Source organism: Odocoileus virginianus, chromosome 3 (genome assembly GCF_023699985.2).
Source record: "Odocoileus virginianus isolate 20LAN1187 ecotype Illinois chromosome 3, Ovbor_1.2, whole genome shotgun sequence".
NCBI classification, from domain to species: Eukaryota; Metazoa; Chordata; class Mammalia; order Artiodactyla; family Cervidae; genus Odocoileus; species Odocoileus virginianus.
In genome coordinates, this window is record NC_069676.1 from 4,816,426 (window position 1) to 4,828,953 (window position 12,528).

The 12,528-nt window shown below is 53.6% G+C and overlaps 1 protein-coding gene and 1 long non-coding RNA gene across 12 annotated transcripts in view; one reads left to right on the top strand and one right to left on the bottom strand.

Moving 5' to 3' along the window:
- FCHO1 (FCH and mu domain containing endocytic adaptor 1) overlaps positions 1-12,528 on the bottom strand; it is a 30,094-nt gene that overhangs the window by 16,799 nt on the left and 767 nt on the right. For 3 of the 10 annotated variants that reach the window (XM_070462051.1, XM_070462047.1, XM_070462003.1), the window contains exons 1-7: positions 12,334-12,415; positions 7,564-7,612; positions 7,244-7,329; positions 6,769-6,839; positions 2,590-2,681; positions 1,455-1,529; positions 11-152 (exon numbers count right to left, since the gene is read on the bottom strand). In XM_070462051.1, coding sequence (XP_070318152.1) covers positions 11-152; positions 1,455-1,529; positions 2,590-2,681; positions 6,769-6,795 — 336 coding nt within the window. In that variant the 5' untranslated portion in view covers positions 6,796-6,839; positions 7,244-7,329; positions 7,564-7,612; positions 12,334-12,415. The other 7 variants (XM_070462008.1, XM_070462005.1, XM_070462014.1 and 4 more) reach the window with 7 other exon arrangements.
- LOC139033170 (uncharacterized) lies at positions 5,843-11,034 on the top strand. Of its 2 annotated transcripts, none has more exons than XR_011485790.1 (3): positions 5,843-6,137; positions 6,420-6,519; positions 10,754-11,034. It is a non-coding gene; the product is annotated as an uncharacterized lncRNA (long non-coding RNA). The 2 variants fall into 2 exon arrangements; XR_011485791.1 differs by having other exon boundaries at positions 10,757-11,034.

Genomic DNA, 12,528 nt, shown 5'->3' on the forward strand with positions numbered 1-12,528 from the left:
CGGCCCCCACCTTCTTGTGTGCCTTGAGCTGCTCTTCCCCGTGGCGGAGCACATCCTTGATGAGATCCTGAAGCTTCCGCGTCAGCTCCAAGTGGCACAGTGCCAACTTGTCTGAGGAGACTCGGAAGACCTCCCAGAGCGGGGCAAAGGTCCTGGAAACAGAGAGGCGGGGGTCACACCCAGGGCCCAGCAGGCCCAACCCCAACCCCTCAGCAAGGGACCCCTCACCCCGCATGGCTGGCTTTGGCTCAGACACCTCATGTGTTCTGGGCCCTGCTAAACATGAACATATATGAACTCATTTAATCTCCACTGCAATCATGCAAGGTGGGCCTGCAGCAGACAGGGAAACTGAGGCATGGGAGGCCCCATCACTCACCCAGGGCCCCTCAGCAAATGAACATCAGAGCAGGAATTTAAAGCTAGGCTGACGCCTGCTGTCCTCTCTCTGGACTCCAGGCCCAGCCTGACACTCCCCTTCCCCTCTCTTTCTCCCCCACCTCATCTCCACGGTGCCCCGGCCCTGCAGCCAGGCCTGCCTCTTTGCTCTTCCTTGAACATGCACAAGTGTGCTGCTGCCTCAGGGCCTTTGCACTAGCTGAGCCACCTCCCTGGGTCTCTGTCCCTCGGACACCCCCACGGCTGATTCTTTCTCATTACTGAGATCTCAGCTCCAGATATAGTACCCACCTTCTAATGCTCCTATTTCATTCTCTTCCTAGCACTGTTCTCTCTGGGAAAGGACTTTGTTCGTGTTTGTGGTTAACATCTATCACATATCCCAGACGCACACCCTATGAACAGGGCATGAAGGTGACTGGAGGCTTGATCTGTTTTGATTGCCCCTGGGCCCCCTGGTGCCTCGAACAAGGTCTGGCACCCAGTATGGGCTCAGTAAATATCCACTGGATGAATGAATGAATTATAGCTTGCCAGGCTCCGCTGTCCATGGGATTTCCCAGGCAATAATACTGCAGTGGGTAGCCATTTCCTTCTCCAGGGGATCTTCCCGACCTAGGGATCAAACCTGTGTCTCCTGCATTGGCAGGCAGGTTCTTTACTACTGTACATGCATGCTCGGTTGTGTCTGTCTCTTGCGATCCCACGGACTATAGTCCATCAGGCTCCGCTGTCCATGGGATTTCCCAGGCAAGAATACCGGAATGGGTTGTCATTTCCTTCTTCAGGGGATCTTCCCAACCCAGGGACTGAACCCAAGTTTCCTGCATTGCAGGCAGATTCTTTACCACTAGTGCCACTGGGAAGCCACTTTACTACTGAGCCATGGAGATATACATTCATATTCTTCTGTCCAATTAGCCCATAAACAGGGGCATGACTCCCTGCCCCACATATCACAAGTGTGAAGAGATGTACACCCAAAGGCAGCAGCCTGTTGCCCCCAGGGACCCCCACACCCTCAGCGACTCCTGCCTCACCCACAGCCCACTCACCCCATGGGGGTCCCGTTGCTGGCCAGCTTGGAAAGTTTAGCCATTGCCTTCGAGTAGGTCTCCTCGATGGTGGCCCTGGGTAGGAGGACAGGGAAAGGATGGGGAGGGTCCTGGCACCTTGGGACAGGCCCCATACCCCTGGGCCTCAGCTTCCCCATCTCAGACATCTGAGCAGAAGCCTCCAGGAGAATGATACAGCCCCCTGGCAGGGGAAGATGTTTGGGAAATTCACGGGAGAGGTTTTCATCCTTAAATAAAATTTTACTAACAGCAGTAGTAGATAGCAGCAGCAGCAAGAGCAAGTAAACAAAATTTTGAGCACATAGTATCAATGTTTCATGCGCTTTGTCTCATTTAATTGCAGAAGATAAACTCAGATTTCTTTATTCCCTCTAGGCAGACACTGCTAAATGCCTACCTAATATTCACTCACATTTTCATCCTAATAGAATTGTTTTGTTTGGGGTATCCATGTGCCCAGTTAAAACTAGTTATCCACTGGGGTATTTTTTGACAGCGGCACCCATGGGGTACCACAGACAATAGTGGATGGATCCAGGGTCTGAAGCCTCATGAAACACAGCATGGCTGTGACAGGTCTGCATGACAGCCTCAGAGAGGAAAAACCTGGTTAATCATCCTCTGGACTCTCTGCCCAGATTCAATGGGCATTCAGCTGCTGAGTGGTTGGGGAGCAGAGGTTGCCTTGCAATTTGAGTTTATTGTGTTTTCTGGGACATTGGAGCATTTGTGAGCTGAAATATAGATTATTTCATCATACATGTATTTTCTTTTATTGTACTCAGGGCCTGAGATTGAGTTTTCAAATTTCTCCTTGTAAGTAGGTCATATTATCATCTCTACAAGAGGAGGGCTTAGAAGTCTGGTGATTATTGTTTAAAATGGGGCACAGGGCTGACAGTGTTGAGAACTGTCGGTCGGGAGGGTCTTCAAGCTCATTTGATTCCTGGAGACCCCAGGGATCAGGACTCTTTCTGGCAGAATGTGGTGCCCTGTCAGGGTGGGATGGGAACGGGAAAAATGGGGCAGAGCCTGGGTGGAAGTACAAGATGGGCATGGCTGAGTGGACTTCAGGTCTTGGCCACGGGGATGGATGGGGCTTGGGGAACCTCACCTCTCCCGGATGAAGTCTGCCAGCTCCTTGGTGGAGATGGGCCCCTGCTTCACGCTGTGGTACAGGACCTCAAAGCCATGGTTTTTCTCTCCCTGCAGGGGGCGAGGATGGAGATTGAGAAAGGGGATGGAGAGGGCATCAAGGACGCCTAGCAACAGGGGCCGGGGTTGAAGAGCTAACTGGCAGAAGTCCATCCTCTTGGCCATAGGCATTGGTTCTGGCCTGAGCCGATCACCAGCTGCATTTCCCCCTGGTCCTAAGGATTGGCTTATGGACCTTAATTTGGCCTAATTAGAAGAGACCCTGGGATTCTCGTACTATAGTTGAGAGAGAGGAAGTCTCATTCACTCTTATCTTCCTCTCTCACTGTCTGTCTGTCTTTCTGTGCAAGTGTGTACGTATCTCTCTACCTCTGTTTGCTCCTTTCTCTTTGGTCTCTTCCCTTCTGCTTTTCTCTTTGTATCTGTCCATAAATGAGAGACTATATGGTCACAGGAGATCCTGGAAACCGAACAGAAACCATGAACTTTGCAAAGATGCTGAATTTGAGGGTCTGAATAAAAAGCGTGTTGAGGGACTTTCCTGGGGGTCCAGTGGTTAAGAATCCACCTTCCAATGCAATGGATGTGGGTTCGATCCCTGGTCAGGGACCTCAGATCCCACATGTTGTGGCGAATCGAAGCCCATGTGCCGCAGCTACAGAGCCCAGGCACTCTGGAGCCTGTGTGCCGCAACAAAGGTCTTGGTTGTGAAGTCTTTAAAAAAAAAAAGCATCTTGAGTAGAGATGCTGGACCAAACCAACCCTGAAAGCCACACTATTGCACAACTCTTCAAGTTTATGAATTAATACAACCCCTGTTGCTTAAGTCACTGTAGCCCTTATTTTCTGTTCTCTTCAACATGAAAATTCTCTCTGAGGACCCCACAAAGCAGGATGTGGGTCTGATACTCTCTCAGGACCCAGCAATGTCCAGTGCAGGGTGGGGCACAGAAAGGGAATTTGCATTTGTTGAATGGAGGGACAAGTTATTTTCCTGTTGCCTGGTGCTGGTGGGAACAGAGCCTCTACCCTGGTGTCTGCTGATGCCCTGCACAGAACCCCTTTTCTCCCGGTTCTGGGGTCACCACGGTTTGAGGTGGGGCTAGGGCTACACTGTGCGATCCAGATCAGTCATGTCTCTCTCTGAACTTATAGTGGCTCCTCATTAAGATGGGAGCAGGGAGTCATCTACCTCTCATATGGGATGATTCACATCATGGTCCTCTAAAACCCCAAAGGCAGCCCTCCTTGTTGAATAAGTCACAAGGTTAGTCACTGTCATGTCCCACTCTTTGCGGCCCCATGGACTGTAGTCCACCAGGCTCCTCTCACCGTGGGACTTCCCAGGCAAGAATACTGGAGTGGGTTGCCATGCCTTCCTCCAGGGGCTGACCCTGACCCTCCTCCTGACCCAGGGATCAAACCCACATCTCTTGCGCCTCCTGCATCGGTAGGCAGGTACTTTACCACTGGCGCCACCTGGGAAGCACAGTGGTAAGGCCTCAGCAAACAACCCCAGCAGCCCCCTGCCCACCCTGCCCAGGGGATCCTCGGGTGAGGCCGCACCAGGCACTGCTGCCCAGGCCAGCATCTGGAGCTGACTCAGAGCCAACTGCTGGCCTGTTTCCCAGACCTGGCAAACCCCCAGCAGTGTCTGACTCCCTCGGGCTGGGCTGGCAGCCGACGGTCCTGGGAGGGGCTGTCTTGAGCCTATGTCTCCTATCAGAACCTCTGGACACCAGTCTTGCTCTCAAGCCAGGCCCAGAGAGATGTTTCTCTCTGTTTTTTTTTTTTTTTTTTTTAATTTATTTATTTCTTTTTGGCTGTGCTGCATCGTTGTTGGTGTGCAAGCTCTTCTCTAGTTGCAGTGTGCAGGCTTCTCATTGCAGTGGCTTCTCTTGTCGGGGAGCAAGGGCTTTAGGGCGCGAGGGCTCCAACTATTGAAGCAGATGGTCTCAGTAGTTGCGGCTCCCGGGCTCTGGGGCACAGGCTCAATAGTTGTGGCGCATGGGCTAAGTTGCTCTGCAGTAAGTGGGCTTTTCCTGGATCAGGGATCAAACCTGTGTCTTCTGTACTGGCAGGTGGATGCTTTACCACTGAGCCACCAAGGAAGCCCACGAGATCTTTCTAATACAGCTTGATCATGTCCTTCTCCTGCTCACACTTCCCCCGTGGGCTCCCCACTGCCCTCCATGCCACCAGCCCTGCCTTGACCCAACAAGACTGGGGAATCCTTGTCTGACTTGATCTCTCCCGAATGGAGCCTCCTTCAGATCAGTCAGGGCCCCAGGATCACCCAGCGAAGAGCCAGCAATACTAACAATAGATTAAAAGAAACATTAATTAAAAGAAACAGACAGGGGACTTCCCTCACAGTGGTTAAGAATCCACCATGCAATGCAGGGGACACAGGTTCGATTCCTGGGCAGGGAACTAAGATCCCACACGCCCCTGAGCAACTAAGCCGGCCTGCCACAACTACTAAAGCCTGCATGCCCTGGATCCTGTGAACTGCAATTACTGAGGCCACAACTAGACAGGCCGTGCACCACAACGAAAGATCCCACATGCTGCAACTAAATCAGACACAGCCAATAAACAGATAAGTAAATAAACAAAAGAGAAACGGACATTCCAGGGTGCTCCCTGAGCCCTGGGGAAGTAGGAGCTCCATTCCCCTTTCCCAGATGGAGAAACTGAGGCTTCAAGATGCAAAGTCACTTGCCCAAGTGCTCCCAGAAGAGCCCAATTCAAATCCCAAACTCAAAGCTCTTACCCACTCTGTACCAGGCTATCTTTGGAGGGAGGGGTTGGGGGTGGCTACTATTTTCTCTTTGCTAGTCTGAATTTTCTGCAGTGAACTTGCCTGCCTCACACAATTAAAAAGAGTTTAAAATACATGTAGGTGCCCATCAGGACTGCAAAATGTGGGCAACAACTGATCCTCAAATGGCCAAACCCCCTTACACAAAGTGCTAACGGGGGCTCAGAGAGGGGCAGCCCTCGGATGGAGTCACACAGCCATTCAGAGGCAAATCCAGGGACTGTGACCCTTGGAAAGAAGGTGGAGGTCCAGCTCTCCCTCCATCTCTCCCACCCCTCTACCCCCTGCCCGCAGGTGGCAAGGGGGTGCTGCCCCTTTAAGAAAGCAAATGCTAGTAAGAGGAGCCCCAGCTGGGGAGGGAGAAAGGCCTGTTGCCAGGGGCAACTCGTTGCCTAGCAACGGGCTTCCTCTCTGCAAGCTTTGGGCCTGCAACTGAGGAAGGGGCTTTCTGCCCTGGGTCCTACCCTATTCTCCTGTTCACTCATCCTCTGTGTCTCCCCATTAGCCTGGCTCTGCAAGAGGAGTCCTTGTGCCCTCCACTGGCCACCCCGTGTCACACCTTTTTATTTCTGTCCAGGTTGTTCCCCCTGCCCAGAATGCCTTTCTGGCATCCTGAAAAATCAGCCTTCAAAGCCCATGGCAGACACAACTCTGCCTCCTTGCTCATTCTCTGGCACACCAAGGTTGGGCTCAATCCTGACTCAGTAAGACTAGAGGGGTCTTATTAGCTCTGTGTCCCCCAGATTTGGGGTTCCTCAGGGTCAGGATTGGGAGGGAGTCTCCTGGGGGCTCCAACATCTCCCAGAGTGGGCTGGGTGTGGGGTGGTGACAGAGAGGGAGGGAGGGAGTGAATAAGTAAAAACAAATCTGTCTCACTTGGCTCCTGAGTCAAGTCCCCAGTCTAGAGAGCAGACAGGTGAGCAGGTCCCTAGGGGTCAAGCCAAGAAAACCCCCCAACTCTCCAGGATGGGGAAGATGTGGAAATTCCCTGGCTGGAATGATCCTGGAAGCTCGGCCCGGCCCTGGGTTTGAGACCTGACTGTACTTCTCGCTGGGCAACTTCGGGTAAGAGATTCCTACTCTGGGCCTCGGTCACCCTGTTCAAGCTGTGATGTGCCCAAGACCACAAGGCCTATGACATCTGGGGCTACAGATTCAAACCCAGCCTGACTCCTCCCACTTTAACCTCTACCCCCTGCAAACCCTCCATCTGCCCAAGACTCTGCCCACAAGCCACCAGGTTTCTCCATCTCCATAAAAGCCCCCACAGCCCTTCCAGGACACCCCACCAAAATAAGAGTGAATCTTACTTACCCAAAAATACTCCCCAAAATACGACATTTTGATGGCCTCTGTGGAGACCCCTGAGGGTTCCTATCTTGTGCCTGTCCAAAGAGAGAGGCAAATTTGAGTTGTAGTCACAGCTGGCTAGGGCCTAAGGAGGGGAAATTCCAACTTCTCTCCTTGTGGAGGAAGGAGAAAGAGGATGGAGGAGGAACCAAAAGCCCCAAAGCTGGGGGTATGCCAGGGTCCCTGGAGTGATTCAGCTTTGGGCATGGTCCCCAAGTAGCTCCCAGCCTAGGGGGACAGAGTTGGATACAGATACCCCCAGCCCTGTGGGGTCAGAGCTGAACTAAATGAAGGGATAGGGGCTGGGGGAGCCTAGACTAGAGGAGGGGGTATGGGGGTGGGGTTTTTAAGCATGAAGAGGAGTTCATGGTGGAGGATGGGTAGAAAAGCTCTGGGCCATTTCAGAGACAGAAAAACTGAATCCCCTCAAGCTACTTGCCAAGGTCACACAGCCAGGAAGTGACAGTGGAATTGCACTTGGGTCAGCTGAGTCCCGTGAACACTCGGCTCCACTCTGGGCAGCTCCTGTCGGAAAAGGGTCAGGTGAGAGGTGGACGCTGGGACTGTGATCGGCCCCGTGGGCATCGGGGTCCTTCAAGTGGCCCTAAGGTCCCCTCAGGGTCTCCCGGATCCCTCTACAACAGTCCCCATGTCATGCACATTCCTGGGATAGAAAGTTCAACCCTTGCCATGGTGACCCGGCGGACACTGGTGCATCCATGAGTCCTGACCCTGCCCCCTGGAAGCCACTGTGTTCACCTGGTAGGTGTCTGAGTCACTGTCCAGCTCCGTGCCTCAGTCTCCCCATCTGCAAAACACGAGGAAACGCCTAGAAGAGATCTTACTGGAGGACCCCACGCCTCCCAGGAGAAGGGGATGAGCCAAGCCACCAGGCGAGGGAGGGACACTCGGTGTCCTTGGCATGCTGTCGAGGTTGGGCTTGTCACTGGAGCCCACAAGCCTCATCCATAATTCATGACCCCGAGGGCAGTTCAGCAGCAGCTGGGAGCCCAGGAGGCACAGCAGCAGCAGAGACGGGGCTGGTGACCACAGGGACGCGAACGCTCCCTGGGCCTCACTAGAAAGGACTGAGCAAGGACCTTGGGCAAGGCTGCCCCTCTCTAAGCTGCAGTTTTCTAATCTTGAGTTTAATTTGACCCATTATCAGCTAGCACCCACCATGTGCCTACCTGGCCAGGACAGTAACAGGGTCCATGAGATGATTTGGCTGGGGGACTTGAACTAAAGGAGAGGGCATGGGAGTTGGGGTTTTAAAGCATGAATAGGAGTTCACCAAGCAAACAATTATTTTATTAACAAACATTCTTCACCACCACCCTGTGTTGGGCGGAGCTGGGACCCTTGAGAAATTCCAGGCCCCAGTGTAGCCCATGAGGAAACCTAGTCTAACTGAAGACATACAAAGCTGACATCCCAAGAGGGAAAAGCCCTAAATTCCCATCTCATTTCTTAGATTTTGGCCATGACCTAGACCTTGAGCATCTGCAAATCCCTTGGCACTATGCTAACTGATAATGGGAACCACTAGCCCCCATGTGGCAACTTTATTTTATTTTATTTTTTGCAACTTAATTTTAAAGTAAATAAAATTAAATACAATTAGCCTCCTACTTCCTCAGTTGTGCCAGCCTTGTTTCCAGGGCTCAGTAGCCACATAAGGCTGGTGGCCACTGTACTAGACAGCACAGATGAAGTTCCGCTAGACAGTCTAGAAGATCCTAGGAGCCAGAGGGCCTAAGTTCCCCTGAAACCAAGAATCTTTGCGACTGTTTTTACAGCTCCCATTAGATTGCCCCTCCCCGTTACACATACACTGAGCACCAGTGTGAGTGTGACGCTGTGTCCAGCTCTTTTCAGGCACCACACATTCATTCAACCTTCACAACCACAACGTGGGGCTCAATATCAACTTTACAGATGAGGAAACTGAACCACAGAGAGGTCACTGACTGGCCCCAGGTCACTATGACCTGTCTGCTGAAGAACCCCTGATGGAAACTACCACATGTGGCTCTGGTTCACCATATTCCCGCGACCACCCTGCCATCCATCCTGCCACTCAGGGGTGTAAAGTGGGGGAGCACAGTAGCAGAGCAAAGGGTGACCCTGCGCAGGCCCAGGAAGTGACACCTACTGTTTCTCTCGAAACCCGGGCCAGGTAGGAGGGTCTCCCTTCTGTCCCCAAGAGGGGAAAGGAGGAGCAGTGGGGGCCTCCTGGCCTGGGCTCAAACTCACCGGACAGCGAGTGGGAACCGAGCCCCGAGACAGGACGGGGACCGGGAGATAACCACGTGGCCCCTGCCACTTCCGTTAGCTGGGGCCCCTGTGCCTGGGGGACAGGAAGCTCACCCCGCCCCGCCCATGGCCCAACCGCCAGCTCACCTCCCCCGCCAGACCAGCACCCCTGGGACCTCCCTAGAACTGCGCAGGTGCTGGGTGGGGAAAGCTGAGGCCCCCACCTTGGGGCTATTATTAGTAAGCAAATATAATCTTGATAGCAACTGTCAAATAATAGTACCCACAAATCTGCGCACCAACCATGTAGACTAAACATTCCACATCTCACCATTCTTAGGTGGGCCAGTGGTGCCGGCTTCACTGGGTGGGGGCGGGGAACTCAAGGCTCAGAGGGGGGAGTCCACGTGCCCAAGGTTGCACAGCCTGTGAATGGGAGCACCAAGACTCAAACCCAGGGCTGCATGAGGACTTCCATGGGCCTGAGGCATTTTTGCTTTCAGGGTCCCTTCCTCCACTAAAAAAAGAGTTTAAACTATTTTTACAACTACATTTGACATAGAAACGAATATATTAATACCATATATTAAATGTTTTCTTTGACCCCAAAGCCTGGTTTTTTTTCCCCTTCTGATTTTAAAAGAAGTTAAAACACCTTTATGGACCCCAAGGTTGTGCCTGAGACATGGTGGTCACTGTGTCTGATGGAGAAGTCAGCCCTGTGAGAACCCAGGTCTCCCAGCCTCCTCAGTGCCAGGGCAAAGCCCAGAGATGGACAGGTCCTTGCCCAAGGTCACATAGCAGGCTGTCAGCTGACCCGGATGCCCCCATCCTCTGGCTGCTGGAGGTGAGGAACAGAGTCCTTCCCAGAGATGGCTGACACAAGCTCCTGGCGCCGCCTGGAGATCCAGCCTCTCCAGCATCAATTCCCAAAACCCTGGGGTTTCTCGCCAGTTCAGCATTTGAGCAGGTCCGGGAGCAGATAAAACAAGACAGGAACCAAGTCAGCAAAGAAGGCAGGGCTCCCGTTCCTGACGGGTTGTCTGGAACTCCTGACCTCTCAGTAGGTGGCCTTGGGCTGCCCCTGACCTCTCTGGGTCTCTAGGCTTCTGCAAAACAGGATCTATCATTTTGCTCTCCCTTGGACTCCAGTTTGCTCACAGTAGGGCCAGTCTGGGGTCTTTCTCTTCTTTTCCTGTGACCGGCCTCTTGGCTATGCTGTTTCAGGGACCAGGTCTGTCATGCATTTGCTCCCCTCTAGGGCTGGCCACCAGGGTTGTGCCTGTTTACCAGTCTGGCTTGATTCTCACAGCGGCACCTGGAGGTGGGGTCTCGACTCCACCATCACCCCCAGTGAGACAACTGAGGCAGTGGCCCCATGCCGTGCAGTAACTGGGTCATGGATAGCCTCTGAGCTTCTGCTCAGGAATTTTTCAGTCTTCCCTGCTGTCTCCTCTCTCTCCATCACTTTCCTTGGCCAACACCTATTGAGCACCAACTGACTACTGAGCTCTGGAAACACAGCAGGCAATACCCTTGCAGATTTCCTCCTTTCCTATCCTGCCCTGACCTGAATCAGCTGTTGACCCTGTTTATGCTCATTAATATTACAATTAGTATTATAATTATAATATGGTAATGATTATAACACTGTATGATAATGACTATAGTATTACAATGTCTGCATTTACAGCAGCGCTCCCGTTCTGCCAGTCTGCTCTGATCCTCCAAGGGGAATTCAGCCCATTTCATAGAAGAACATACCAAGGTGCAAAGGGGCAAAGCCACTCACAGGAAAGCTGGATTTGAACCTGGGAACTCTGGACTTCCACCCCCACCAGAGGGACAGAGCCCAAAGAGACAGGGGATAGACTGGCCCAGTGCCTCCCATCTCGTCCTATCCAGGATCCTATCTAGGTACTGGCTTGCCCCTGGCGTGGGTGAAGGTATGTGGGTCAGGATATGCCCCGGGCAGTCCCGCCAGCGTGACGAGGGTGGAAGAGCCCCTGTTCTGATGATAGCAGCTTGGTAATACATTTTATTGTCTGGCAAAGCAACTCTTCCAGCAATGCCAGAGTGTGACCGTCTGCCCATTTTGCAGTGCAGTAAACTGAGGCTCTGAGGCCAGCAAGGCATATGGAGGGACCTCCAAACCTATCGCTCTCTCTCCTCCGACCACCATCTTTAGCAAAAGGGTGGAGTCACAATTTAGCAAAAGATGGAGTAGGTGGGTTTCAGAATCAGTAGAGTACAAGCTTTGAAGCCTCAACCTCATTTTCAAATTAAAAAAAAATTAAAAATAAAGGCTCAGGGAGGTCTGTCATCTGTCCAAGGTCACCAGTGAGGCAGGTCCATCGGAAGCTACCTCCTGGTACCTACTGCAGATGAGGCAGGCGAATTCTGGGATCTGAGGCAGATGGAGGGGCCGCCCACCCCCCAACCCTCCTCCGCACCCCACTTTCAGTCAGCCTCCAGCAAGATCCTAATTTACCTCGATTTATTTTAATCCCTGGGAACAGATGCTCACTGCCCATCTCCCACTGAAGCAGGGACCACCACTGAGTCCATACTCCAGGTCTTTCCAAGCCTGGCCCGGCCTGGCCCTGCCAGGCAAGGGACTCCATCTGACCCTTCCCAGAATTCCAATCTTGGGGTCCCTGCTGAAATGAGGATCCCAGTGAAATGCCCCTCCATTACCCCATCCTTGTGGTAGGGAGCTAGAAAAACACACTCTAGAGGAGGGACCAGGGGACCCCCAGCTCCTCATACAGGCCTAGATAGGGGTTCACAGAGGAAGGGGTTCCTCATGTTGGTCTCGGGGCCGGGGGTGGGGGCGTGGGGAGATCTACAGGCCAGAGCTGGGAAGAGGGAAATTGGGGGTGGTCTTCATTTCATCTGTCTTGGGTCCCAGGCTCGAGGGAGAGCGGCAAGCTCATCTTTGCAGCTCTGGAACCTAGACCCAGATCCAGGCTTAGAATAAAGGGATTTTGGGGAGGGGTCTCGATTCATAGCCGCCCCGCCTCACGCTCCACTTCTAGGCCAGGAGATGGAGGATTTAGGAGGGGTCTCCATCTCCCTCCGCGGATCCCCGGTTACCACGCGGGAGGTGGAGGAAGGATCGGGTACCCACCGCGCAGCCCCCCACCCTCTGTTCTCCGTCCCTCACATCCCGCCGCGCCTTTGACCCTGGAGCCGCCGGGCTGCCCGGCGCGGTGCGCACGGGGTGCTGCGCGGGCCAGGGGGGTTCGGGGTGTTTCAGGGAACAGCACTCACCTCCCGAGCTCGGGCCAAGCCCCGCGCCCGCCGCCACCTGCGGCTCGGTAGCTGATACCCGAGCCCGCCCCGCCCCTCCCTCCGCGGCTGCGGCGCGGCCGCCGGATGGCTCCGCCCCCGGGGCGTGGCCGGGAGAATCCCCACCTCCGCGGCGGCCTGGGAGGCGGGGCGGGCTGCTAGTGCGCGCGGCCAGCC